Raw genomic sequence first — 18,169 nt, forward strand, 5'->3', positions numbered from 1 at the left:
TTGTCATTGATTCGAAGGTCCAGCCCACCCATCAAATGGACGGTTCTGATAGATACACTGTATAGGGCATGCAGTATTCGCAAACATACCTGGCTCTGCTCTTTCTTTAGATGGCGATTAGAACTGCACGTGGGGAAACGTGGGTGGCTCAGTCAGTTAAGCGTCTGACTTCAGCTCAAGTCATGATCTCAAGGTCCTTGAGTTCTGTGCTGACAGCTCAGAGCCTGGAGCCTGCTTTGGATTCTGTATCTCCCTCTCTCTCTGCCCCTCCCCGGCTCATGCTCTGTCTTTCTTTCAAAAATAAGTAAACATAATTTAAAAAAAAAAAAAAGGCACACATGAAGTTGGAGATGTACTGCCATAGCTCTTAGTACAAACAGAAGCATAGACTTTTTCTAGCACTCTTCCTAGTGTTGCCGTTCCAAGGCTGTTTGGCCTGCAGCATTAGGGACAATCTACGTTTTTCATCCTCAGTACACTTTGGCAGGTCTTCTTCCGGAATTGTGGCCGACGGCCAACATTCCATATGGGCAGTTTTACTGCTTTACTCCTAGAGGCATTGCGTGTGCAGACTCACTTTGGAACAATATGCTGCTTTCCTGCTGGTTTGCACTAGACTCCTGGGAGTTTCCTGTTATCCATCCTCCTGAGCTTGACTTTCCACTTCCTAGATACTTAAGGGATTTCCCGATCTGTTTGTGAATCACACGGCCCCGTTAGGGATGATTCCTGATGAGCACAACTCTTGTACTTCTCCCCTCGGGATGCACCGATGTCTCCCTACTCCTTACTTGCATTGTTAATGCCACTTTCTCTCTCTCTCTCTCTCTCTCTCTCTCTCTCTCTCTCTCTCTCTCTTTCACACACACACACACACACACACACACACACACACACAGGACCCTGATCCCAAGATGAGTTTAAGTAATGGCCCTCGGTGTGGAATCTTGTCAAACGTCTTTAGAAAATCTCTCTCCCCAACCCTTTTCTTCAACCTGTTTTATCTACTGAAAATGTTCTTTAAAAAAAGATCCATTTGTATTTAAGTCCTTGGTGTGTCCCCCTTTTCCGTTGTGACATCATTCGTCTCCACTCACTCCTTAAATTCCTTCAAGATTTATCCACTGCTAGGGCTGAGCAAGGTCTAAATTCACCCAATATTGGTGTGCTTATGGAGATCTACATTCCTGCATACCCCCTGAATCCTTCTTTGTGACCAGGGTCACCTTTGCAATATGGCACAGTGGCTTGCATAACAATACATTCCAGTGGCCTAATTTCACCCTTGAGTTCCTGCAAAACTCTCATTGAGCTGCCCTCCACTTGGTGATTTATCTAGATTTATTGTGTCAATTTGGCAGAATAGCTCTGATACAACCACTCCTGGATGTAATAGCATTAATCTTGCATTTCCAAGAACAATACAGAACTGGCGATCTCCCTAGGATCTTCTTCATTAAAAGCTAAGGCTTAAGAATTCATCTGTGAGCTATCATCATTTCATCCTGTGGAGAACTCTCTGTTCCATCATTATCTGTGGTCTATCCTCTTTCTTGAGTTAAATTGTTCTCTCTGATTCATTGAAAGAAACTTGTATTGCTCTTGAAATCTCACATATAATGCTCCTCAATTTCTCTGCATTTTGAAGGAAACCTTATCATTGGCATTTCTCCTGTTCTTCCACATTTTGTAGATTTCCCTGTTCTCATAATTTGAACCATGTTTCAGCTTAGGAAAGGGAACTAATGATTTCCTAGAATAAGTTTTTGATACTTCAAGTTATCCATGCAGTTGGGAATACAATGCGCATGGAATAATTCTGAATGAGGTTTTTTTTTTGACAAAAGCATCGCGTTTTTATTACAGCTTACCTGCTCCCAAATTAGCAAACAACTAAATGAGTGGCCATTTGCAATTCTAGGGGCACCTATTATAAAGATTAATAGTCATTAATTAATATAAGAAATATATTGTTCACTAATTATGGGGGAGACGAAGTACAAGGCTGTAGGAATTCAACTAATTGAGAAGACATACATGGCCTCTGCCCCCAGGAATCTCACAGTGTGGGGTCAAATTACATGCAGATATGTAAATAAACAAAGGTCACTCAGTGTGATAGGTGCCAAATAGTAAGTAGAAATGGAGGGAAGAGCATTTGCCTGCACATCCAGGGGAAAAGCTGTTTCCAGAGCAAATGGAGTGATGATATATGGAGCTGAGTCTTTGATGAACAGGTGACAGAGTCCTGGGCAAAAGGTGGTAGGAAGGGCAGGGGCATTAAACATGGGACTATGGAGTGAGGTTCAACAGAAATGGTAGCAGTGAAGACTGGAGAACACAGATCAACTTGTAATCATAGCCTGTAGGCAAACGGAAGCAATTAGAGTTTTAAATAATGAAATAATATCATCAGGGTGCCTGGGTGGCTCAGTTGATTGAGCATCCAACTTCGGCTCAGGTCACGATCTCTCCGTTTGTGGGTTCGAGCCCCACGTTGGACTCTGTGCTGCCAGCTCAGAGCCTGGAGCCTGCTTCGGATTCCATGATTCCCTCTCTCTCAGCACTGCCCCCCCCCCACTCGCATACTGTCTCTCTCTCTCTTTTCTCTCTCAAAAGTAAACATAAAAAAAATAATATGGTCGATTTTGTGATGTGAGTGTGCAAGCAGAGAGATCATTTAAGAAACTATTACAGTGTTCAAGCAAGAGCTGATAAAGCAATGGCAGTTGGAATGGAAAGCAGGGAATGGCCTTAATGTACAGTTCAGACGTATATTTGAGTCCCTCACACATTTCAGGTGGTGGTGAGTTAAGGAAGAGAAGAAAGTCAAGGTTAACCCCTTCCCCAGAGTTCATTTTTGGGTAACTAGGTGCATGGTGAGTCTGACAACCAGAAGAGGGACTAACAACCAGAGGCAGATAGTAGTGGGTTGGTCTGAGTATTATGGGAGGGCTTTGTAAGGATAACGAGCTCTACTTTGAACACACTTAGTTTGACATGAGGTATCCAATAACTAATTACATAGATCTGGTGCTTAGGCTTAGAAATATAAATGGGAGAGCAAACAGCATAGGGCTCAGTCACTTTCACATTCTGGCTGGCTGTATTTGAGGTACTATGCTAGGAATGACAGCAGCAAGGGTGAATAACGTCATCTATCTCTGGAGTCTAATAAGGAACAATGACACAATTGTTTATTGCACCTTATTCTTCTAAAATGTCATATATACGGATCTTAGTCATACAAATGATTTATTCCATATATTAAACCCTTGTCAGTACTGACTTTACTTACGTTTAAGCCACATTATTATTTAAAATAACTCTGTTGATCATTCTTAAGAGTAGCAACTATCAGAGAAATGAGTTACTAATGTGATACACTTTCTGATTCCAAGGATACAAGAACGAACAGTTTATCCCAGCTGCAAAATCATTTAGCTGAAATATTATACTTCTTACAGTGTGCCCTTTATATCACATTTTGTGAAGGACAAGTCAGTTACACTTCCTGAATCGATGAAGATTTGGCAGCTCTAATGTCAATTTGGTAGAAGGAGCTCAAACAGAGCTCTTACTTTTGCCCCTTTAAAATATCAACTCTCTTTGGAAAGTAAATGTATCACACAAACACAGTCAGCTTGTGGGTAGGAAATGATGGGTGAAGAAAAAAGAGGTGTGATGGAAAAATCCCCATAGTTACTCTAATAAAATTCAGGAACTCTCCTACCAAAAAAATTTTTTTTCCTGAAACCATGTTTAATTAAATTATGGAGACGGTGGAATCATCATGCATAAAATTATTTTATGAAACCCCAAGTGAAAATCATGTTCTGTAATTGTAATCCATGGCTAAATAGTACATATCCCTCTAGCTGCCAGCTCATGCTTTGAACAAGTGACATAGACAAAGAATAACTTGAAGATTCTGCTATCTCTTGAAAAAATGAAACATTGAATAGTCAGCTTTTCAGAAACTTGTGTTCAATTGTATTCATGGTCTTTTCTAAAATGGATATGTTCACATAATGTATGCAGCTACGGTGTCCTATGATTTCTACAGAACAGAAAATGTCAAATCGCATTACTGGAAGTTCTCCAAATGACATCTTTTTTTTTTTCTGTTATTAAACAGGGAAGGCCATGGTAAAATTTCAGTATTTGCTGTCAAAATGGCTTTAGCCACGTTGTGTGGAGGGAAGATCATGGACAAATTAAGATGTAAGTTATTCTTTGTGTCTCTCTTTGCCCATCCCTCCCTTATACCATTCTCCTTTCCCCATTTCCTCTGTGTCCTGCCGTCCACTTTGACTTTTCTCATTCTACGAGAGCCACTTGAGATACAATCTTCATGGATCTTTGCGTTGTGTCAAAGAAATATTTTCATATTAGGTAAATGTTAATGATATTCATATTTTCCTTCTACTTATGGATTATTATGTTACAACCTGTTGAGTATCATCCACTAGGCTTTTTGTAATATTAAAAAGTAAGATATATACTCTTTCAAGTTGATTGTACTGTACTGCCTCACAGGTATAAGTCCATCATCACAGGGACATGAAGGCCATGTCGGGAAGCCTTCTTTTTTTAGGTAATCCAAAGCCAAAACTCCTGGCACATTTCCTCATTATTCTCAGCCGGTGCTGTTCAAGTCACTGGGAATTCCGAAGGTTCCAAAATAGACATTGCCAGGGTTACAGGCATAAGAATCACACAGAGACGCTATGGACTGAGAATTAACTGGATTCCAATAAAAACGTGATAGCTAGGGTGCATCGAGTGATTGTGGGCCTTTTATGTACATTTTGTCACTAAATGTGGTAGTTTTTTAACCAGGAAAACACAGGCATTTGGTTTGCTTTCGGTAAAGAAGCTGAGACTCAGGTAGAATGAAGTCATTATAGCTAAGATGGTACCAGGATTTGAACGTGACTTTTTTTTTTTTTCTCTAGTGGTTCTGAAATTTTTGGATCTATAGAATCATCTGGAGAGCTTTTTAAACTATAGATTTCTGGGTACCACTCCCAGAGTTTTTGATTCAGAAGACCTAAGGTGGGACTCGGGGACAAGAATTTTCATTTCTAACTATTTCTAAGTGATGCAGTGTTTAAAAGAAAAATTTCCACTTAACCCCTTTCCCTTACCTGAAATATTATGAGTTTGGGCTATAATGCTGTGTGGGAAGGGAGCACTGTCATGGAACCGGGAACCCCAGCTTGTAAGCCCAGCCGTGTGACTAATTTGCTGAGTTATTCTGTGGACATTACCTCACTTCTTTAGTCCTCAGCTTCCGTCTCTGTCCCAAACTTGGGGATTTTGTTAGACACCTGGAGGTTCCCTCCCAGCTCTAATCATCTGTGATTCGCCGCCTCCAGGCTCTTTTCTCACCTGCTGCCTGTCAGCTTTTGAGTGTGATCTCTTGCTTCTTGATGCACCAAGACTGAAAAATGAAGAAAGATACAGAAAGAAAAAAAAAATCCTCTGGAATTTCCCCAGACATGCTGCACAGCAGAGTTCTGTCATTGGGCCAGTAGATAAGTGGTGGAAGGCACATGGAAACCCCACAACCACACATCTCCCCTCACCCTGGGAACCTCCTTTCATGGACTAGCCAAGTGACGTAAGGATTCAGAGAAGCCCAAGCAGACCTGACAAGGGAGAGTTTAGTTTCTCTTTAGTTACCCGAAAGAGATTTTGAAAATTAAAAACTATCTGCCTCAGTGCTTAATTGAGGATAGTAGTGAAATGAGAAGGTGATGGGACCAATGTCCTTTTTTTAAAAAAAAAAAAAATTTTTTAATGTTTATTTATTTTTGAGACAGAGAGAGACACAGCATGAGCAGGGAAGGCGCAGAGAGAGAGGGAGACACAGAATGTGAAGCAGGCTCCAGGCTCTGAGCTGTCAGCACAGAGCCCGACGCGGGGCTCGAACTCACGAACTGTGAGATCATGACCTGAGCCGAAGTGGGACGCTTAACCAACTGAGCCACCCAGGCGCCCCCCAATGTCCTTTTTTGAAACATAGCTCCAGAGTAATCCAGGAAGCATTTCCTTCGGGGTTCGGCTGAGAGGAGAAAGTTTAGCGAAATGAACCAGGGCAGAGGAAAAAATCTTGAGGGCCTTGCCTGATGATCTCATGTCATGATTGGCCACTTAGGCTGAGGACATCATATACTTTTTTTTTAAGTCGTGAGAAACATTTCCAAATACTTACTCAATGTTATATTAATAGGCACATAGACAAAAGGATTCCATATTAAAGCACGTTTGAGGAACACTAAGAGAACCAGTTTTCTGACCTTCCTTGGGGTCCTTGGGGCCTTGCATGAACCAGGCTAATTAATGCTGTGCCAGCAAGGTTCACAGTGCTGTGCATCCCTCCATTCAGGCTTCCTCGGTGTCAGATTTTGTCCCTCTGCTGGGGGAAAAAGGATACTGCAATCTCAAGAATCCCGTCTCACTCCAGAGGCCCCCAGCCCTCAGTGTGGCATCAGAAACCAGTTGCTACACCAGTTACTGGTAACAAGAAAGGGGTGCCCATGATGGTGAGGGAGGAGCCCACCTCTGCCCCCTAGGCTGGGAAGGCCCTCTGCTTTCCTTTCTTAGCCCAGGAAGAAACTTGGGGCCAATAAAGACAAAGGGAATGGTTGTTAGGTAAACAAGCAACCTGTGTCTGCAGAGTTAAGCTCAAGGTAACTAAGTTTCTGAGCAGATCTTCACCAAGTGTCAAAACCCGGCACATCCAGGAATTCAAAGCAAACAATGTAATTGCTAGGGTGCTTTCTCCTCACCCCACCATCAATGAGCAAAGCATGCATGCTATCTGTGGCCAAAGTAAATCCTTTTCAGCACAGTGAAAGAAGTTAAACGCATGAGTCTCACTGGGAGTAAACTATGTTCTCCAGTCTGCGGAAATAAGTTTCGGTGTCACAACTTCTGTAGAACCACAAAAACAGAGAGTGCGATCTTGAGATATATCACATTGCCCTCTCCCAGAGCAGTGGACCTGAATCACAGCCTAATATGCCCCCAGCTCTGGGGCTTAGGAGTCACTCTTTGTGTACTTAATCCCAGGAAGGTTTTAGTGGTATTCTGGTTAGTCGATTGAGAGCACTTTGATAAAAACAATTTAACTGAATGCAGTTTGGTTGGAAGAATCTCTCCAAAATGTTAATAGTCAAAAATGCATACCTTGAGTCACCAATATTTTTAATTTCAGTGGTAACTATTAACTAAATTCACAAATACAGGCAAATCTGCCCGTAGACCACAGTGGCTGACTCTTGCCGAGCAGGATTCTGTTTTCTCTGGTCTTCTTTTGCTGACTTCGGCTGCACTTAATGATAAAACAGGCGAAGTAATGATTTTCTGCATTGCTTTTGTCAAAAAGAAAAAATCAAATGAAAGGATATGGAATTTCTCAGATTTGAGGGTTTTTGTTTTCCCTTCTTTTTTTTTTTAATTTTTTTTTAACGTTTATTTATTTTTGAGACAGAGAGAGACAGAGCATGAAGTGGGGAGGGGCAGAGAGAGAAGGAGACACAGAATCGGAAGCAGGCTCCAGGCTCTGAGCCATCAGCCCAGAGCCTGACGAGGGGCTCGAACTCACGGACCGGGAGATCGTGACCTGAGCTGAAGTCAGACGCTTAACTGACTGTGCCACCCAGGCGCCCCTGTTTTCCCTTCTTTAAGTTCTAATTCGCTTCAGCCAATAGGCCAGCTGTGCTTGTCTGGCAATTTTTCTGTTTTTGTGCAGAGGGATGAAGGATATTTAGTTTGTTCCAACTAGCCCCTTCCTGTGAGTGTGGGGCAAGAGTAATTGCTGAAAACAAATTAGGAATTTGAGAAAGCAAAAAGCAGAAAACAGAAAATTTTCAACTGAATTTTTCAAAGTGCTTTAAAATGCATTAGAAAGGACAACAACTCCATGGTGCATCACCATTTCCAGTGCGCAGGGCCACCAGGAACCAATTGTGCAGGGTGTCCACTGCGTGCCTCCGAGCTGCTTAGAGTGTGAGGGCGCCCCCTGCAGCCATAGCCTACACGGACCTAAACATAAACTTGACGGAATAAAATACCTGTTTCTGTCAAATTGTTCTTGGTCCAGTTATAAGCTATTGTTGTCATGAGTTGGAGCACCTGTTTATGCTTCTTTCTCGGGGCTCCCAGATAGTCCTAAGAACCATAAGGAATTCTGAATTTAATGCCATTAGCCTAGAAAATCAGGTGCTGTTCTAAAGCTTCTGAGGAGGGCTTGTTTGGTTTTGTTTAAAAGACCAGCATTATAGCAAACACCATGGATTTGTTGAGTTTCTATAACGGAACTGGTTGTTTTGCCTCCACACCTACCTCCACGGTAATATTTCTAACTCACTGGCCTGCCTTAAGTCTTTAGTATCTCCCCAACATCTCCTGGACACCACCTAAATTCCTTAGAAGAGACTAGAAGCTCTTCATACCTCTGCCTCATCTCCCACCGAGCCCTTATGTGCACCCAAGGCCCCTTGACAATGAACTACTTGAAGAGCTTGAGTGCATCATGCTTGAGCATGCCTGTGTACATCCTGGTGCTATTTCCTAAAGCTTCACTGGCTCCTGATTGTCCTTTATACTTGGCCTAGAAGCCACCTCTATCACCTAAGAAGACCTAAAAGTCACCTGTGAAAGGAAGTCTTCCCTGACCCACTCCTCACTCTGGAAACCCTCTTTGAACCCTTGCTGCCTCCTGTTTTGGTATTCACGCCACCGTGTTACAATTTATGATGTCATATGATGCACTATGTAAGCATGTCTCTGTATCCTCAGGGGACTGGGACCTCCCAGAGGTCAAAATCTGTGCCCTGTTACTGACCAATTCACAAAATTGGAATATGGCCAGTAGGCTAGATAATATCAGATAAGATTAGCGTATCAATGTTACATATACTGAAGTGGATAACTACACTGTAATCCAGGGTCAACAAGCTATGGCCCATCAGCTAAGAATAGTTTTCCCATTTTTAAAGGGTTGTATAAAGTACAAAGAGGAATGTGTGACAGAGACCATGTGTGGTCCACAAAACCTAAAATATTACTATCTGGCCCTTTACCAAAAAAGTTTGCTAACCCTTGCTGTAGTCTCATAAAAGGACATACCCTTATTCTTAGGGAGGACCCACGGCCGTGTTCAGAGGTAAAGGCCATGATATATGCAAATTAGTCTCAATTCAGAAAATATGTTTGTACATACATATATACACATGGACAAGTAGATGTAGACAGATGGTAGATGGATAGATAGATGATAGGATGATAAAATAAATGGAATAAAGTGTTAATAGATGAATCTGGATAAAGGGTATGTGAGTGTCCTTTGTAGTACTCTTATTCTTGCAATTTGTTGTTAAGTTTGATACCATTTAAAAATAAAATTTTGTTTTAATTCACTAAAAAAAAAAACATAAAAAAAAAAAACTATGTTCTGATTTTTCTGTACCTTCATTGCTTAGCACAATTTTACACATTTAGTATGTGCTAAGTGAATTTTAGTTGAATGAATCAATGAATGTAAATTCTTCTAATCTATTATTGTATGTATCTAAATCTCAGTGGTGATTTAGAGTATGATTGGGAACATTACAGAGCAATCCCATTGGGGAGGCAGTGTCTAAGCATATGAAGTAAATGACAGAAAAAACGTGAAAAGAAATCAATAGTAAAAGTAGCTAACATTTCTGTACTGTGTACTAGGGGCCAAGCACTATTCTGTGTCTTTTACATCTGCATGCTTTTCATCCATTAACTAATTTAATCTTTGAAGTAGCCTTATATTTTATTACATACACATATATTACATATTATCAGCATATTGCATAGTATATATGGCTATATACATATGTGTGTATATATATATATATACATGTATATATGTATTGTTATATGACTATATATATATACATATATATATATATATATAGTCATATAACAATATATATATATAAAACAGAGAGCCCAGGACTCAAGTACAAACATATCATTTTGATAGCTTCCTCAGAGTTCCCTCGTTTATTGTTAAAAACCAGAGTGGCCATTAACAGCCACGTCCCATTAATCCCAGTGACCTAGCCCTAGTTCGGCTATTGCTTAGCAAAACTTCATCAACACAAAGGAGTTTCATATGAGCTTCAAGTTTGTGAAAGGTCAGTGTTGGTACTCCTTCTGCCTTTGCTCTAGTTAGAAATGTTGTCTAAATTTTTTCAGCGGGAGATTTGAAAGGCCTAGGCTACTTTTCAAAACTGTGTCCTGCCCTGGAAATAAAGCCCAGAAGATGGTCAGGATGTCCCAATTGTAGTTAACCAACCTGTCTAAAAACACACAAGGTGTCAGCTCCTACGATTCTATAAGAAAGTCCATTTACTTTTCCTGGGTTTCCTTTTCCCTCTTTTTATTGGAATTCTTGAGTTTCTATATATGGGATTATATAAGAGTGTTTTGCTTTGGGCAACTTTTTTTCTTTTCTTTCTTTCTTTTTCTTTTTTTTTTTTTTTTTAACCAGTTAAAATGAAACGTAAGAGAGAAAATTCACCAAGTTAACAGTTGTGAAGGCAAATGAAAACAACATTAATTTTGTTGCTTGGGTGAATTTTCTTTAGCCTTATAATTGATAAACCATTTGAAACAGTAGAAATCCTTTAGAACTGGAGTATTTGAAGGAAATGAGCGCCAATTCACAGCCTCAAAACATAATCCAGCTAAAGCCTGTAATGTGCTTAACATCTGACTGCAGTGTAGAAACCATGTCCCCACACTGCATTTTGACCTTGAGACATTAAGCCCAAACTGAACAGAGGCAGCATGTTGAATTGACAACAGTTTGTCCCAACAGCTGTACCTTCCTAGTCACAGTCTCGCACAGTGACAAACTACGATAGCAGACGCTTTCATTCCCATAGTGACTTCCACAGAGGAATTATAAAGTACCTTGAGAAATTATGCCATTAATATCCCTAAGTGCCCATAGTGGCAGAAACGGAAGAACAGAGGTTCAATGAAGACACAGGCTCTGTCTGGGGCTCTGACTTTACCTCATTGATCTTCCCCAAGGCCAGGCTTCCCCTCCACTGCGGGAGTCAAAAGACCCTTCCCTGTAAATCAAGTACCTTCCACCTAGAACACTGTGATTTATAGAAAGTTTTCTGCTTCTGTGGGAAGTTAATCAAGTGTTTTCATTATGTTCTTATCCCCATTGCATCTTTCATTTTTCAGTACCTTAAACCAAAACTCAAAGGTTTTTGTGATAATATAGATGGGCAAATAGCTAGCTAGACACATACATACATACCCCATTGTTGTAGAAAATGTTCATTGTGTGTTTCAGTGAGGTCAGCATATTCCTCACATATACAAAAATTCCTTCCATTGAGTGATGTATGAGTTGATAACTGACCTTAAAATAAAAATGGGATATTCTCTGTCTTATCAAAATATGCTAATTTTATCCAACACAATGCTGTGTTCCAGAATCAGCTACCTAAAAGACACCAAAGGAAACACAATGCCAGGAATACTTCAGCATAACAATTAACCTTTATGTTACTCTTTCATAAAAAAATTACTTATTCTGCTACATTTTCGGTTATTTGCAGCAGATATGGTGCACTGAAACAGTGGAGAATATTTAAGTGATGAATAAATATCTTTCCTTTTCCCTTCCGTCAGATATTTTCTCAATGATTTCTGACTCCAGTGGGGTGATGGTTTATGGACGATATGATCAGTTCCTGCGGGAAGTTCTCAAACTACCCACGGCAGTCTTTGAAGGTCCTTCATTTGGTTACACAGAACAGTCAGCTAGATCCTGTTTCTCTCAACAGGTAGGTGGGGGGGGGGGGGGAGGGGTCAGGGGGAAGGACGTGTTAAAGGAAATATCTCTCAAACAGTAGTTTTTCTTTGGTATGTTCCTCCAAGTCACTACTTAGACAAATTCTTCATGATAAACTGTAGCGCATCTTCCAGTCTCTGACAACTGACCTCTGAACCAGGAACTGAACTCAGCATACCTGGGAAATAATAATTGGTGGCTCCTGACCGTGAGCCAGGCACCATGCTAAGTTCTTTACTCGAATTGTCCAATGCAATCTTTAAGACAACCCTATACCCTCGGCGTCATGCCTGCCATTATCACTGTAGGATCAAAAGGGCCAAATTGTCACTCAGCCTCGTATGAAACGTAAGTCTGGGCCAGCGCCAAGCTTCTCCAATGTCTAGCAGAGGAAACAAGAAAGGAATCACATACCACGTGTAACACACCATCAGGGAGGCCCAAAATATGACAGACACGGATGCCTGCATCCCCCACAACGTGATGCGTTAGGGGTTCAGAGTTACATGTTTGAACTGAGAGTGGTACAAATTGGCCCAGAGAAGCTATTTAGTGCTTGAGGGTTTCTGTGTTTATACCTGTCCAGTCACGTAGAAAGTCTTCATGTCTGGCTCCATTCTCTGGAGTGATGCAATGGTAGTTTACAAATCCATAAACTGAAGGTTTGTTTAAAATTTTTAAAAAATCCAAACTAACCAAGGATGTCCTCTAAAAGGATCCCTTAAATAAGAAATCGGTGCAGAGCAGCTAATAAGAAGCTGCATTTAACTGCCTGGCTAGTAAACTTCATGCATCTGTTTACTTGTGACCTAGGAGGTCAAAAGTGCCTCAGATCCCTGCAGGTCATGGATTTATGTAGAATCGCAACTGTACACAACAACCAATGAGAGATGGGATGGTTTGATACACTAAGTGCTAACTCTGCTCCCGTGTTGAGTCATCCAGACAGCCTTTCTGACCTCTCCCACTCCCCCACCCCCAGGCCAGCTTAGGTCCCTCATCTCTGCCTCCAGATGAAGCATGCTCCCCTTTCGATTTCCCTTTGAGTTGGTAACATCAGAACGGTTCCATCGCCTAAGCCTCCTTCTACACAACTTCCTCACCCAGCAGCTCTCATAAGGCCACAAGTCCTGCTCATTTCACCTTCTAAACGTGTCTCCAGTCACTTTCCTCATCAGCACCTGTTGCCTGCCCTATTGTATTATTCTCCTCCCTGGCCCCCGCCCCCTGGATTTGTTTATTTGGTGCACACCCCATTGCATTCCAAACTATTTCCGAAAGCCATTCTCAAGAGGAATCTTCAGAGGTTCTCAAAATGCATACAGTAGTACAACAGGGTAAAATTGCACAGAGAGAACATGAAGGAGGCTTCGTCTCTTCTCATCTATCCCTCACAACACCACATCTAACCATACCACTCACCTGCTGAGCAGCCTAATCGCCTGCAGGTTGAATCTCCCTTTCTTCCAGACTCTGAGAGCCCTTCCATCCTTCTCCAGCTCACCCCTCTGCCTCCAGATGCAGCCTTCTATCTCTGTTCCTGCTCCCACCACTCCGTTTTCTGAATCTGTGCTTCTCTGTCTCCAATGTCCTCCCATTTCTTGCCTCCAACTCCTTTTTCTTGCCCAAACATTGCTTTCCCCAAGAAGCCTTTCACAAAAGACATTAAGCCTCCTACCTTAACCATCTTCATATCTTAAACAGGTTGTTTCCCTATCTCATAAAAGGCACATGACAAATGCTTACCATACTGAATTTTACTGATTTAAGAGTTAGTGAGTCTTGGGGCACGTGGGTGGTTCAGTCAGTTAAGTGACTACCTCTTGATTTCTGCTCAGGTCATGATCTCACAGTTTGTGAGACATCAAGCCCCATGTCGGGCTCTGTGCTTACAGCAAGGAGCCTTCTTGGGATTCTCTCTGACTCTCTGATGGACCCTCTCTTGCTCATACTTGCTCTCTCTCACTCTCTCTCTAAAAATAAATAAATTTTAAAAAAGAGTGAGTCTTACCTTTTAACTGAAATTAACTGTTAAAATACTGTGAATTAATTCAAAACACAAGTTTATTAACCTAATTTTTTTCAGCTTCTTTACCCATTCCTCTATGGATGGACCCTTGGACTGCTTCCATATCTTGGCTATTGTAAATAATGCTGCAGTAAACATAATGGTGCATATATCTTTTTGAATTCGTATTGTCATTTTCTTTGGGTAAATCCCACTAGTGGGATTACTGAGTCATACGGTAGTTCTATTTTTAATAGAACTTTTAATCCATACTGTTTTTCACACCAACTTGATTCCCATCAACAGTGCCTGAGGTTCCATTTTCTCCACATCCTCGCCAACATTTGTTATTTCTTGTCTTTTTTATTCTAACCATTTTGATAGGTGTGGGGTGAAATTTCACTGTGGTTTTGATTTGCATTTCTCTCATGATTAGTGACGCTGAGCATCTTTTCATGTGTCTCTTGGCCATATGTATATCTTCTTTGGAAAAAAATATCTATTCAGGTCCTCTGCCCATTTTTAATTGGATTATTTGGTTTTTTGGTGTTGAGTTGTGTAATTGTCTATTCTGGGTGTTAACGCCTTATCAGATGTATTATTTGCAAATATCTTCACCCATTCAGTAGGCTGTCTGTTTGTTTTGTTGATGGTTTCCTTTGCTCTGCAGAAGTTTTTTTATTTTGGTGTAATTCCAATAGTTCATTTTGTTTCTTGTTTCTCTAGATGACTTTTTTTAAGTTTATCTATTTTGTGAGAGAGAGAGAGAGAGAGAGAGAGAGAGAAAGAGAGAGAGAGAGAGAGAGAGAAAAGTCAAGCATGCACATGTGGGGGAGGGGTAGAACGGGAGGGAGAGGTGGGGCGGGGAGGGAGAGAGAGATAATCCCAAACAGGCTTCACACTGTCAGTGCAGAGCCCTATGTGAGGCTCAAACTCACCAACCATTGATATTGACCTGAGCCAAAATCAAGAGTTGGATGTTCAACTGACTAAGCCACCCAGGCACCCCTTGATAACTGTCTTTTATTTTAATACAACCTACATGTTCAATAAGATTTATATATGATGTTACCACAGCACAAAGTTCCTTTTGAAATATCTTATAGACTGTCTTATTCCATAATTCTTCTTATATATCCTCAATGATGAAAAATTTATATGTGTTGAAATCATAATAGCATTTTTGGAGACTTCCAGGAGTGATTTTCAGCCAGTCTGATGATCAAAATGGATAAGATTTTTTTTAAGTATAAGAAGAGGCAACACAAATATAAATAAATAATAAGACCAGTTTATATTTGTGCTTCATAAACTGGCTATAACAGCAGTTTGAATGATGAAATTCTAAAATTGCTTGCATTGCTTCATTGGAGAAAGTACAAGCCATTCCAAGTAATTATTTTGAAAGACAGGATTATTTCAGATACTACAAATTGTGGTAACTTCTTTAAAAATGTTGTCTCATTACTTATACTTTACATAAATAGCTTTTTTTAATGTTTATTCATTTTTGAGAGGGGGAGGAAGGGCAGAGAGAGAGGGAGACACAGAATCCAAAGCAGTTCCAGGCTCCAAGCTGTCAGCACAGAGCCCAATGAGGGGCTCAGACTCACAGACCATGAGATCATGACCTGAGCCAAAGTCGGACACAACCTACTGAGCCACCCAGGCGCCCCTACATAAATATCTTTTAATAATAATGTTACCACCCTATAATACTTAAGCTATCTAGTATTTTGAGGGAAAGCTACCATTGTAAATATCTGCTGATAAAAAAGATTAATTAAAGAGTACCAAAATATTTTGTGTGTGAAACTACAAGGACTAGTATAAGATAGGTGCCTTGAAAAGGTATGATAGTTCTTCACAACCGATTTCTTATCTAAAGATAGAAATCTATCCCTGGGCTGTCTGTTCTGTTCCATTGATCTAAGTATCTATTTTTATGCCAGCAATACTATTTTGATTACTATGGCTTTGTAGTATATCTTGAAATCTAGAATTGTGACACCTCCAGCTTTGTTTTTCTTTTTCAAGATTTTTCAAGATTGCTTTCTTTTTTGGGGGGGTCTTTTGTAGAGAACAAACAGATGGTGACCAGAGGGGAGGTGGGTGGGGGGATGAGTGAAATAGGTGATGGGGATTAAGAGTACCATCATGTTGTTTTTTAATGTTTATTTATTATTGAGAGACAGAGAGACACAGAGCGTGAGCAGGGGAAGGGTAGAGAGAGGGGGAGACCCAGAATCTGAAGTAGGCTCCAGGCTGTGAGCTATCAGCACAGAGCCTGACACAGGGCTCCAACTCACAAACTGTGAGATCATGACCTTCGCCCAACCAACTGAGCTACCCAGGCGCCCCAAGAGTACCATTCATCTTGATGAGCACTGAGTAACATATAGAATTGTTGAATCACTATATTGTACACCTGCAACTAATGTAACACTGTGTGTTAACTATACTGGAATTAAAATAAAATTAAAAAAAAAAAGACAAGCAAGCAAACCAAAAACTAGCCCATCCACCTGATATTACAATTCAAAATTTCAAATAAAATAGTGATTTTTGCATATAAACCTGTTATTTTTTTGTTATTCATCCTGCTATAATATCATGTATTCATATAACTTCTTATTTTTGTCATTTTGAAGGAAATTTAAAATCCATTCCTTTTCCATATCAGAAAGGACCAGGATAATGCAGACAGATGCAAACTGAGTTAAGAGGAAAGATATATCAAGAAGGGAAAAAGAGGGGCGCCTGGGTGGCGCAGTCGGTTGAGTGTCCGACTTCAGCCAGGTCACGATCTCGCGGTCCGGGAGTTCGAGCCCCGCGTCGGGCTCTGGGCTGACGGCTCAGAGCCTGGAGCCTGTTTCCGATTCTGTGTCTCCCTCTCTCTCTGCCCCTCCCCCGTTCACGCTCTGTCTCTCTCTGTCTCAAAAATAAATAAACGTTAAAAAAAAAAATTTTTTTTTAAAAAAGAAGGGAAAAAGAATTTTTGGAACTATAGACTGTTCTAACAGCGAAGGGTCACTCCCTCCTCACAGGATTTCCTCCTAATCTTGTATGGCAAGAACCATTCACATTAACCATGAAGTATTTAGTACTTACAGAAATGGAGAAAGTTTAGAAGGGAAGTTGTCATACAAATGTAGAAGACCGAGCGACTGCTATGGGAATTGTGGCTTTACCACGACTGGGTAAAGTTGTAGAGAGCAAGTCTACTGTTTGTCTTTCCTTACCGTTTTCATACTGCCCCTCATACACAAAAGCGACCCTCTCAGAATTGTCGCTCTCCCTATGACAATATTGACTCGGCCTCAATGGAGATAATCCAGTCCTATGTGTGTTTAAGTGTTAAAGCAACCAATGGTTTAAATTCAGAACTAGCTCTTTAGGTATTAGACTGTATTCTCGTTCTTCATGTATTAGAGGTTAATGGAATGTCCTCTTTCTTTAATCGCAAAGGGCATGCACGCAGCAGGTAAATTCACATTATTCTCTGTTCTAAATTTTTGTGGGGTTTTTTTGATGCAGAAAAAGGTCACCTTAAACGGTTTCTTGGACACACTCATGTCCGACCCTCCCCCGCAGTGTCTGGTCTGGCTGCCCCTTCTGCATCGGCTGGCAAATGTAGAAAATGGTGAGTAGTTACTACTGAGCTATGGCAGTTTTTAAATTACTGAAATCGTTCTCTCAAGTCTACAGTTATTAAGCCAAGGTCGCTTAGTCGTTTTGAGTTTCGAAAGACCCTTTCTCCCTGATCCGTAAGGCATTAGAGGCTCACTGCAAAATTAGGAGAGTCAATTCCATAAACTCATTAAATCTCGCTGTTTGCCTCTCACTTACAAGTGGAGTGTGGCTGTAGACTGGCTCTAGCCGCAGAAGAATTTCAATAATGAATATAACATTTTTTAGTATGATAGCGTTATGTTTAGGCATGAACTTCCAATACTGGTATTCATGGCATTGACTGTTCCTGGGCACTTGGTCAAGAATAGGTGGAGGAGATGGAAAGAAATTAGGTTATGGTACCTTGCTCATCTGTAGTTATACGCTTCAAATGGAAGCTTTCGGTGATTGTGGTTACATAAATAACTTGACCAAAGGCCATTGCTTAGTAGCATGTAGACAATTACTTGGATCTGATTATTTGTTAGCTTCAAATCTCAAGTATTTTAGCTCACCTGCTTTATAATTCAAATTGTCTGCCAATGAGAGTGAAGCGTCTCTCGAACTACCTGAATTAGAACTGTATTCAGATAATTTACACATCTCTTTGGGCATCTGCCTGT

The 18,169-nt window shown here is 40.8% G+C and overlaps 1 protein-coding gene across 25 annotated transcripts in view; it reads left to right on the plus strand.

Annotated features, from left to right (window-relative positions):
* Positions 1-18,169, plus strand: part of DTNA (dystrobrevin alpha) — a 259,746-nt gene that overhangs the window by 170,325 nt on the left and 71,252 nt on the right. For all 25 annotated transcript variants that reach the window (XR_006293973.1, XM_043558574.1, XM_043558573.1 and 22 more), the window contains exons 6-8: positions 4,139-4,224; positions 11,704-11,858; positions 17,412-17,517. Coding sequence is in view for 24 of the 25 variants with exons in the window: in XM_043558574.1 (XP_043414509.1) it covers positions 4,139-4,224; positions 11,704-11,858; positions 17,412-17,517 (347 nt within the window). In the remaining variant the exon portion in view is untranslated. The remainder of the gene's footprint in view (positions 1-4,138; positions 4,225-11,703; positions 11,859-17,411; positions 17,518-18,169) is intronic.

The sequence above is a fragment of the Prionailurus bengalensis genome, chromosome D3, assembly GCF_016509475.1.
Source record: "Prionailurus bengalensis isolate Pbe53 chromosome D3, Fcat_Pben_1.1_paternal_pri, whole genome shotgun sequence".
Taxonomy (NCBI): Eukaryota; Metazoa; Chordata; class Mammalia; order Carnivora; family Felidae; genus Prionailurus; species Prionailurus bengalensis.